Source organism: Talpa europaea (genome assembly GCF_964194135.1).
Source record: "Talpa europaea genome assembly, chromosome: 4".
In the NCBI taxonomy this organism is placed as follows: Eukaryota; Metazoa; Chordata; class Mammalia; order Eulipotyphla; family Talpidae; genus Talpa; species Talpa europaea.
In genome coordinates, this window is record NC_140070.1 from 60,198,587 (window position 1) to 60,210,687 (window position 12,101).

The window sequence follows — 12,101 nt, forward strand, 5'->3', positions numbered from 1 at the left end:
ATAATAATTGTAGCAAAACTTATAGTAGATAATTTGCTTTTTTTCAGTTTTCCACTAGCATAAAATTAAAATTATATAGTGATAAATATTGTCAGGCATTGTTGATAATTTTCTAAGATCAACTATCAGGTAGACTTATGGTGCTAAAATATAAGATTTATTATTTAATTTCTATCAAGAGCTACAGAATCAGTTTATGCTTCTACCAAAGCATATGCAAGTACCTATCTCACCACATTTGTTATTTAAACTCTTCAAAAAAAAGCTATTTTTTGATAACTTGATAACTTCTTCACTAAAAAGTTATCTTACTGTTTTTAAGGCATAAATTTATGTGATTTGATGATTAACAATGTTATGCATCTTTTTAGGTTCAACTGTCATTTGTATTTCACTTTCAATGAATTGTTGTTCAAGTATCCTTTGCATATATTATATGAATCTGGAAATTCTAGAGTATCATTTATCAGAGCAGAAACTATTGCCTAAATTTGATAATAAAAGTAAAACTAGAGTTTCTTCAACTTAAAACAATCATCTTGGAATGAATGAGTAGTGTGTGATGTCATGTAAGTGTTCAGGGGTCAATATAACCTTACATAAACATTGATCTATTAAAAAATTAGTTGGTTTAATGGCTCTTACCCTTTCATTCAATTACACAGTATGTGCTTTCCATTCCAGCATCAATGTGATCATCAACATGACAATGAAATAACCAGGTTCCAACATCTCTTGGATACATTTTTACAGTTTGATAGACCCCAGGAGGAAGGTCATAAACATCAGAGCGATACAGTCCTGCAGCCTTAAAAAGGAGACAAAACACCATTAATTGGCTTATAAAGGGCATCAGTCACTTACACATCTTACCATTTGTTATAACTCTGCAATTCTAATATGCTTTGCTGGATGACAATTAGAAAAATTTAGGTGCCCTTGAGCCTTTATGTGAACAGAATTGAGTTTCATAGAGAAGCAAGTCCCAGACCTTCACAATGATAGGCCACAGGGAAACATTTCACTTTATTTTAAAATTTTTTAAATATAATGTATATATAGTATATACAGTATATATATAGTATAGTATATACTATATATAGTATATATATAGTATATACAGTATATACATAGTATATATATTACATCATTTTTTATTTTTATACTATATTTGATTTCTCCTCTGAGGTATAGTCCCCATAAAATTCCCACCACCGAGTCACCTGTGAAATATCACCATAGTCTCTTGTGCTCTTCCCGCCCCTGTTTTAATCCCTCTCCCTCCCCCTCTCCTGTTGAATGTCTACACTTTCTAGTTTGCCTGTTAGTTCTTTTTTCCCCCCTGATCTCTTGTTTGGTTCCCCTATATTCCTCGTATAAGTGAAACCATCTGATATTTTTCTTTTTCCTTCTGACTTATTTCACAGAGCATAACGACCCCTTCCAGCTCCATCCATGTTTGAAACATTTCACTTTAAAAGGGGGTACTTGTGTCAAGATTGGTGTTAGATACCCTATCAGAATCTCATGTAGAAGAACCTGAGGGTTAGAGCACTAATTTCAGTTTTCAAAAATCCCAAAGGCTTTAACTAAAATATTTCTCACTAGAGTTCCTGGTGTTGTGACTTCTTGTGATGTAACTAATCAAGAAGACTGCTGGTTACAGGAAGGAGAAGGATTATTGGCTCATGAGCTACATCTATCTGCTTTTTTGGGGGTGGGGGCTTAGAACTGAATCCCTCAGTGGCTCAGTTCTCTCTTTAGCAGAGAACCTACGGTCTCAAATACCTCTTCAGTATTGATTTTGAAGATGAAACCCTAGGATCTGGCTGGGATGAATTAGGAAGAGTAAAGGGAGATAAATTGCTCTACCTAATAGAATGAGAGGTGTTTGGAGGGGTAGGATTGAAAAGTATAGCTCAAGTGGGGTCCAGAAATATTTAGGAGAGAAGACCTGTCAAAATCTGGAGAGGAAGAATGAAAAGAAAGCCTTCCTGAGGGTGAGAGTAAAAGGCAGGAGAGTCAGAGGGTCTCAGTGATTCCTGGTAGAGAGATAATTGAAGACAGGAGGCTGAACAGCAAATGGGACTGGTTGGTGAAGTTCATGATACAATTTTGTCAACTTTATTATGTAAAATTCTGTAAAATGAAATAGTCTTTTATATAGGAAGATTTAGGAGGAATATAATGGTTCATTAAAGCATAAGAAAGAATTCTCTCCAGATTTTCTTGACATCTCTTCTCTCTTCAAATATTTCTGGACCCATCTTGAGCTGTACTCTCCAAACCTACCCCTCCAAACAACTCCTCTTTTATTAGGTAGAACAATTTATCTCTCTTTACTCTTTCTAATTTGTTCCAGCCAGACCCTAGGGTTTCATCTTTCAAAATCAAAGTGGTTTACAGAGGAGGCATTCTTCTAGTATTAATCAAATTGTGCACACTAACTTATTTCTGAGATGGGCTCTGAGCATTAAGGAAGCTATGGATATAATGGGTAGAATAGCAATATTGACATTTCTCCAAAAAAGACATACAGATGGTCAACAGGCACATGAAAAAAATACTCATCATCACTTATTATCTGCAAAATGCAAATCAAAACCACGAGATACCACCTCACACACCTGTGAGAATAGCCGATTATCAATAAGATCAGAAACAACATATGCTGCCAAGGGTTTGGAGAAAAAGAAACCCTTATGCATAGTTGGTGGGAATGTATCAATATACTGGTATAGTTTCTATAGGAAGTAGTATGAAGATTTTTTAAAACATAAAAATAGATCTACTGTATGATCAAGCAGTCCCTTTCCTAGGTGTCTCCCCGAAGAATACAAAAATACAAATTCAAAGGGATATATATGAATCTTAGGCAGTACCTTTTTTAATAACAAAACTGTGGAAACAACCTAAGCACCCAAAGACAGATGAGTGGATAAAGAAGATATGGTTATTGATGTGGTGGTGGGCAAGGTGATATAATTTATTTTTGTAGAGGTATGAACCCAGATCCTAAAATACATATAATGTTGTAATTCAATATTACCTCAATAAACACTACAAAATAAAACAAATTTTTACCTTAAAAAGAAAGTGTGAAACTAAAGAAGTCTTAATTATTTATTTAGTAACATCAGGTTAGAGTAAGAAATGTATTTCATGCACTCACAAACATTTGTTGAATGCCCATAGGATACAAGAGATTAAAAGTATAATTACTTACTAGTACCTGATAGATTATAGATAGTTTGTATTGAACTTCAGGTCTGGCTTGGTCATTTCTTTTACAGTCCTGTTATCTTACTGTATTGCTCCAGTAACTTGTTTACAGTCTACCACATTAAACAGAGATTCTCAGGGGTCTTACCATGTATTCAAAGCTATGGCCATGAAAATGAACTGTATGCAAGTCAATTTCACTCCCCATGCTCATAAGATACCAATTCACTTCATCGCCAACATGCACCATCAGACCTTGGTTATTTCCAAACATTCTTCCATTAATTGCTGTGGGGTAAGGTGGAGGGAACCGTTCATTACATTCAACAATAGTTTGAAATAATGTGGTGGTTTTTTTTTTTTAAAAGCACCTTATAGAAAGTACCATGGATGTTTTCAGATCTCATAAGGATTTAAAAGCCAGTCTAAGGAAGCTGTTAACATAGACCAAGCCATCATTCATGGAGGTGTCTAATTCTAGAGTTTTTCTTGCCTAAGGAAGTAAGGCAATGATTTTGCTTTAACATAATTGAATTGCACTACACAATTTTACAATTCAGGACACTTACTTTGGTGGATACATAATATGTATATATTTGATATTACCACAAGATGCTTAAAATATTAAGAGTATGTGTTTCCAATGAACTGCCTAAGTCATTCTTTCATGATCTATCACTGGTATGAATGGGATGGCCATTTGCCTGTGGCCCAGATCTCTTATCTCTCCTTTCCACAAATCCTCTAAAGGTGTAGTTTCCAAAAGCCAATTGGAAGAAAAAATTCAGGAAGATGGTGGATGAACAGTATCCTTGAGTCATCACTTCCTTCAAGGATATTGAGAATAAGAATCTGGAGAGAGCATGGAGATTAGAGGAATGGAGCTGGAGATTTGAGGACTAGAATTTTAGCAAGGAGAGCCAGAAACAATTTAAGTCAAGAATGGTGCCAGTTCACCAGGGAAACCTACCCTTTCCCTACCACTTCCCCCAGGCTCTGTCTTGGCCCTGGCCTGAAAAGGAAAGTGCGAACTTCTCAGTGAGAGTGTATAGAAAGAAACTGCAAATGTCCACAGTGAAGTTAGTCTGCCCAGCATTTTTTTTTTTATGTTCACCTTGGGGTGTCAAAAAATGCACAGATCTGGAACTCATGCTATTTCTGGCACCTGCTTTGCTAGACAGTGGAGGGAGAGTGAAGCTTCTTCTGGCATATTGAGAGTAGCATTTTTGCCAGGAGACTTCTAGACCAAGGGCTTTGGAAAAACTGAGTAAACAACTGCTTTTTCCCAACCTCTATAACATGTGACCTCCAGTCCACACCTAAAATGAATAGAAAGAAACAGAAAATGGCCACAGTACACTCAACTTACTCAGTATAGTTTTTATGTGCCTACCTTGGGAAGGCAATAAAATACATGCCTGGAACTGGTGTCTTTTTTGCTGAATAGTGGAAGAGTACAGTGATTCTGGGCTTATCATGTATAACCTTTTTATCAGGAAATTCCTGATAAATAAGGGCTTTATAATGCTTAGGTACACACCCAAAGTATATCGTTAGAGACTATGAGAAAGTACAGTGCATGGAGTTTGAGAACAAAGGGAATCATGATTGCTGGTGGTCAGTGTGTGGAGTCAGAATTGGATTTACCCTGAAGCTTCCAATTTGCTACTGCAGGAGAAATTGAACTCCTGTGGAAAAAATAGAATACAGCAAAATGGGAGTACAAAACCGCCAAACACACACTAACTTGAGACCTTAAAGGAGTATGTCATCAATTCTCCAGAGTTCAACCACAAAGATATGGAAGATCTTATCTTCCTGTTAGAGTTCAAAATTGCCTTAATATAGAAAAACAAATAAATGGAAGAAAATAGAAAAAATTCAGGAAAAACAAATGACACTGAAATATATTTAATGAAACAAAATTAGAAAGTGACAATTTAAACAAGAAAATAAAGGAGTTGTGGGATGTAGGAAGACAAATAGAGGAGATGAAAAATTCTGCAGAAAGCTAAGAGAGCAGATTGGACCAAATAGAGGACCAAATTAGTGACCTTGAGGATCATAATGCACAAAGAGACACAGGTGGTAAAAGAAAACGAAATCTGAAGCAAAACACTCTGTCCTACCTGACTTCATTATGGAAGGCAGCATAAGGATAATGAGTATTCCAGAAGGGGAAAGTGAGAGATGGAAACAGAGAACTTACTCAAAAAAATAATAGAGGAAAGTTTCCAAACCTGGGGAAGAAAATAAATACACAAGAGCATGGAGTTAAAAGAATACCTGGTGATCTAAATGTAGAGACCTATACCAAGACACATAGTCAGGAAACAATCAGTAGTTCAAGACAAAGAAAGAAAATGAAAGTATCTAGGGAAAAGAAACAGGTAGCCTATAAAAGAATCCTTTTAGGTTGACATTAGGCTTAGAGGAAATACTATAGGTAAAGGAAGAATGGAATGACATATTCAAAAAAATTAGGGATGAAAATTGCCAGCCAAAAATACATATCCTGTAAGAGTGTCCTTCAGATATGAGAGAGAAATAAAGGACGAATGAAAGCTGGGCAAAAGAAACATAGAAAGGGGTTCTCCTATATAAATCAAAGAGAAGAAAATCCACAAAAACTGAACAAGGAAATAGGTTGAACCAGAAAACTAAAGAAAAAACGGCAAAACAAATTCTTATATAGCAATAGACACCCCAAGTGGAAGTGGTAAAGTTTATCAATCAAATGGCACAGAGTGGCTGTTGGATCAAAAACCAAAACCCAACTTTCACTGAGTTTGTCTCCAGGTACCCACATGAGCTCTAAAAATAAACATAGACTCAAAGTAAAAGATTGGGGGAAAAAATTCCTACAAAAAATAGGACCCAGCAAAAATCAGGGAAAACCACGCTTATATCTGATAAACTGGACTTCCAGCTAAAAAAGGTTAAGAGGATATAGAGATGGATACTATCAATGATTGAGGAATCGATAAATAAGAAAGACATCATCATCAATATATACAAACCACAGACATACAACACAATCCTGGCTGTTCAGTACCTACCATTCACTGAGCACCCACAACTACACCTGGGAAGTACATCCCATTCAAAGTTCAGCCAACAGTGCTTTGGAAGCAGACATGTTCCCAGCCATTGCCCCATAGGGCCTCATGCTATATCAGGGATCTTCAGTAAACTTCCAGCCACCAGAACCAGGCCTGAAAGTGTTTCAGGGGAGGTACTACTACCATCTCAAATCCTTCAAAACCTCAGTAGTTGTGTCACCATCAAGTAAATACCCAGAGCAGTGGGAAGGACTCATGTATAACAACACTTCCAACTATAGCAGACCAACCCAAAGTTGACACCAGAAAAGTATATTTCACATACATATATATGTATATATATGAAATAAACATTTCAGGGTCCATAAATGAAGTTTTATTATCTCACACTCACTTCCATTTGTTTATATTTTATCACTGTGTTGTTTTGTACCACCGTGGGATAATCAATTATAGCTTATGGCAGAGATCATATGATTTACAACACTAAATTCTTCATTATCAGGCCTGGAACATGCTAACCCCTGGCACATGCTATCTACACCACAGCTCTTCGTGAGAATGCTCTGTATCTTGTACTGAACTTAACAAACATGAACCTTCATCTGCTCCCTTTGTGTGAAACGTCCCACAGATTACAGTTGGTGAATTAGTTAGTGGATATTACCGTGCATTTGGTTGCTCTGCTCAAAATGATCATCATTCTTGTCCACTTGTTCTGGTTCTAGAGAATACGTTTTGATGTTTTCCTCCAAGTACCAGGATTCATTCTCATTAAAAATCATGAACAGAAGAACACGGTGAACTATGCTGGCTTTGGTGTTTTTGTGACACACAACCAAGGTGCCTACCAGTCCACTGTTAAGGTCCTGAGGAAGCAAAGCAGGTTACTACCTGTGCCACTACTGAACATTTTCCCGAATCAATAAAATGGGTGGAATCAAGTATTGTCAAATCCTGAGGTTTTAGTTAGTAGGATTCGAAGTCTGAGAGTAAGCCACAAATTGCTTTACATGCTACATCCTTGACTGAGGAAAAAATGTCATCTCATTCTTTTGAGATGAAGTCTAAAGAGAACAATAAACTCTTGAAATGGATTTTATATACTTTCCTCAGTGAAGGAAGTTCTGTTTTTTAAATAAAAAAACATAACTTTGCTTATATTTAGAATTCCTTGGAGTTGTTGGCAGAGAACTCTAAAGGCCTCAGATCATTTCCCCTGAGATACCTCTGCCCTCACAGCCACTTTTAGCTGGGAACCTTGATTTGTTTACACTCAATTTGCTTGGGGATTGAACGTCTGTATAGATTCTTGTTCCAGGCAGAGTGGGCCAAAATAACTAAAAGTTCAAAGAGGGAACTTTTTGTTGATGTTGTTGAATGTTGGAACTTTAGAGTTAACAGTTAAAAAAATATGTGTAATATGAAATATGTTAGCATAAATTTCTTGTTTATCATGGAATTTTTAAACTCTGTGCAGTCAGTTGTACATATTTGAAGGTTCTGCCTGAAAATATGTACTTTGTAGTGAGGTTAAGATGTTTATCTCTATACTGAACTTTTACAGACTTGTCCTTGTCCAATAGGACAAATATTTGCATAATATTAGGTATTGTAAGTTAATCTAGATTTAAGTTATATGGGAGGATGTGTATTGGTTAATCATGTGCTGGTCAATAACAACTCTGAGAAGTGTGCTGCTAGGTATTTTCATCATCATGTGAACATCTTAGACTATAATAACAGAAACTAAGAGGGTATAGCCTTCTACACATCTTGGTTATATGGTAATACCTATTGGGGACACCATTATTGATGGAAGTGTCATTAAGCAATACATGTCTTCATTTGGTTTTCTGCAATTCAAATCCTATTCAATGCAATAAAGATAAGGCTGTCATCATATAATTCTGTATGTTTTCGAATTCACAGTGGCATATTGGAAAATATCATAAATCTTAGTATCATAATGTAGTAATTTATTTTGCTCACAAAAAATGCAAACAAGTGAAGGAATAAAAACTAAGCACAATTTAGGTGTTTTTTTTTTTTTTTTTTTTTGGTGGGGCTCCGGTGGCCGGGAATCGAACTAGCGCTGCAGAGGCTGCGGGCACCTCCCACACCAGCGCTCAACCGCTGCGCCACAATTTAGGTTATTAATAGAAATCATAGCACTGAGTACTGAGATTACTTAAAAAATAAATTTTTCTATTATAATTTCTAGTAGGCATTAAGAGAAGAATTGATTTGTTTGAAAGTTTACCTTAACCACATCCACAGTTGAATAGTAAAACCAAGGGATACATTCAAAGTCTTTTGAGGTAGGACCAGTTCTTTCAGGAATCTGCCAAATGTATGTTTGTATCTCTCCTAAAATTGGAAATTACAGTATATTTAAAATAGAAAGTTTAAAACCAAACATGTTTATGGAGAACCAGATATTGAGCAAATCCTAAGTCTATACAAATACTAGACAGTATATCATAACTTTCACTTCTGGCTCTACTACTCACAACATTGTCATCTTAGTCAATGTGTTTACATTTTCTGAAATTTTATTTTCATGCACATAAAATTGGGAGTTAGGGATTAGATGAGATGGTGTAAATGAAGGTCTTCCTGTTGCATTACCCAAGCCACAAAGCAAGGATGATGTCACTATCAACACTGGCTATTATGTTCTTAGGGTTACTGGATCAAAACCTGATAGTGAATCTGCCATAGAAAAAATGTCAACCATTAGCTATTTAAGTCTTTTGTTCAACAAATATTTATTGACTTCGAAAAGTGACATATGTTTTTAATTCCAGTTCCGAACCTTCCGAATTGTAAGCCACATATGACTCCTCCCTGTCCCCAAAGTTGTTTGTATTATCCTTACTGAATCTGAATCCTATGTTTTCTTGTTGTAGGAAAATTCTTTTGGCATATGACCCCTCCTACTCTACATGACTGCTGCATATCCCTATATTGCCCACTTCCACAGGCTTCATTTAATTTTTCTAAGAACCTGACTAACCAACTCCATCCCCAATCTCCTTTCTTCCAAATCTTTAACAATCTACTTGGTGAAAACCTTCCTCAGCATATCATACAGTGCCTAAGGCACAACAGATCCAGCAATCTTCAAATAACATCCTTTCCTTACAACACTGATGAGGAAAAAGGAAGATTCCAAGCCAGGGCCACTGTACATGTGGAGTTATGTTTTCTCCCCACGTGTGGATTTTCTCTGGATAGTCTGGTTTCCCACTATACCCCCAAAGACATGCACGTGAAGTCCACTGTGTATCTCAACTGTCCCAGTGAGTGTAGGTGTGTGTGGCACCCCGTGCCATGGAAGGGCATCCAGGATGGATTCCACCTTGCCCTAAGCTGCCAGAACATGTTTGAATACAAGAATGAATACAAATTATTGTTTAATATTACAAGTGTTTGGGTTTCTAATTAGAAGTTTGGTGCTATTTTTGTGACCTGACACATGCTATGGGTACATAATTCTTGTTGATATCAGTTAGCTTCTGGTAAAATAAATTTCAATATATATCAGTTTACTTAAAGTCAGTTTCAAGAACCTATCAAAGATATTAGTGTGGACTTACTGTACTCACAAGTGTATGAGAAATGATTGTAAGTGCTCCTTTCTTGACTAATCGGAACAAGGGTGCTCACTTGCAAACTAATTTTCTTGACTGGAGTTTCATGTTGGTACCACCTTAGGACTACCTATTTTTAAAATCAAAAAGAAGTAGTATTTCATCCACCTGCAAGGTCTATCTTTACTATCTCTGCCCCACAGACCTGAATTTGGCTTTCTTTGGTAGCTTTAATTTGGCTTTCTTTGGTAGCTTTAACAAGAACAACTTGTTTGGTGAGATCTATGATGGACATTCTGGAAGTCCTCTCAAAACCCCTTTAAAAATGAAGAATATGTTTCTCTGCTAGGATTCAACTCCCTTTATTTATTTTTTTTCTGATTTTTTTTAATAATAAATTTTATTTTTATATTCCCCATACAATTTCAACCCCTCCATTCTGACCCCAATCCCTCCCCTCCCTCCCCCCACCCCACAAAAAGTGTCTCTGGTTCATAATTTTTGTTGATTTTCACTTTCTTATAGTTATTCAATTTCCTGGGATTCATCTCCCTTTAGAGTCACATTACCCATGCCTGCATCCAATGACCAATGCAGGGACATAAATGTTCAGCTTTCTAACCCTAACTCAGGACAGCTAAGGGTCACTATATCTTCAGAAATACTTCTAGAGTTGGCTGTGCTGTCTATTGAGACTGCATCTTTGTTAAACTTTCCCCCCTACCGAATTCTTCTTCTTTCTCCCTTTCCATAGTTGAGAGGCCAAGAGCAGTATCTGCACACAAATCTTCATCTCAAATTCTGCTTCCTGTGGATTTATAAATTTATATTAAAATGTACTTATTTTTTCTGGGTTGATATGCTGAATGGCATGTATATAGAGGCAATGACATAGAAATGTCAATTTTTGAGATTTATCACTACTACTTAGTGACTCAACTCGCTCCCTGCCCTCTCCCTCATACACTGCATCTTGTACTCAATTCCTACTTTAGCACTTGAATTGGAGAGATTAGCCATAGCATAAAAATATCTGGCAGTCGAAGAGACAGCGTGGTTACCCTAGAAGAGAAATTGTGTATATGGGGGAGTTTTGCCCATGGTGTCCCACTTGGAAGCAAACACATAACTTGCAAAAGGAACTCCTCTGCCGAACTATTCTTTCAGGTGTTTTTTTTTTTTTTAAGATTTATTTATTTACTTATACAAGGACTGGGTACAGTCAGAAGCGTGGGTGAGTGAAAGAATTCACCAGAGCCAGAGCAGAAAGCAGAACAGGCAGCTGAGGAAACAGACTGCTGAGGGGGAGCAGAGAGCTCAACAGAGAGGCCTGCGCGCTATGTGGGACCCTCGCCCGGTGGCCGGGGATTGATCTGGCACTGCAGAGGCTGCGGGCAGCTTCCCAGTTCAACAGCTGCGCCACCGGGGAGGCCCCAGGTGGTTCTTAACTATAGTGCACTTATCTTGCTCATGTGGAATTACTCCTGTACTTAAAAAAGAACATTAACCCTATAATCCTGCATAAAATCTTTGGATTTTTTTTCCCCTTCCAAATGCAGTTACCTGGTTGTGTTGGAGTAACAGTTGAATAGTTCGTTTTCACTCCATGAGCATGAATAGAATATGGCCGTGAGGCTTTATTTTTGAAGATAATTTGAAGTTTTTGACCAGGGCTGAGAAATATTAAAGGACCTAGGGGAAAAAAAGGAAAATGTGTGAATAATTGTTATTTATTTTAAATTCTGAGTCATCTGTCTTCTTAAATATTTATTCACTGACTTACCCTTTTCCTGAGCACGCAGCCAAAAGAAACACAAGCAGTTTAACAAGTGGGCCATTGATAATTTATGAAACATGGTTTTGCCTGGAAATTTTCAGCAATCTAAAGTGTTTATAAGCTCCATATTTAGGAAGTGCACAGTGATGAGCATCAGTGAATGTCTATGAAAACACACCCTAGAAATTGAAAACTTCATTTTCTTTCTTGACCAGTGTCATCATTTCTGCCTTTTATCTTACCCCTCCACCTTAGTGGAGGAGTAATAGAGCTGCAGACCCTTTTTATTGCCCCAGAGTGATTTTCTCTCTCACAAAATGACGACTCTTTTATGTTATTCTCTCTCTTTCTGTCCCAGACCAAAAATTGGGATAAATTTTATTTTAAATGCCCTATTTTTTTTAAAGATTTATTTATTTATTTATACAAGAACCGGGGTACAGG

At 36.8% G+C, this 12,101-nt stretch overlaps 1 protein-coding gene across 1 annotated transcript in view; it reads right to left on the minus strand.

The window, feature by feature from the left end:
• Positions 1-649: 649 nt before the first annotated feature.
• The window catches only part of LOC311170118 (ceruloplasmin-like), a gene marked incomplete at its 3' end in the record, with an annotated part of 30,572 nt that continues 19,120 nt past the window's right edge, over positions 650-12,101 (minus strand). The window contains exons 14-18 of the mRNA XM_084232478.1: positions 11,444-11,572; positions 8,548-8,654; positions 6,952-7,153; positions 3,371-3,510; positions 650-808 (exon numbers count right to left, since the gene is read on the minus strand). Of these exons, the coding sequence (XP_084088604.1) occupies positions 650-808; positions 3,371-3,510; positions 6,952-7,153; positions 8,548-8,654; positions 11,444-11,572 (737 nt within the window). The remainder of the gene's footprint in view (positions 809-3,370; positions 3,511-6,951; positions 7,154-8,547; positions 8,655-11,443; positions 11,573-12,101) is intronic.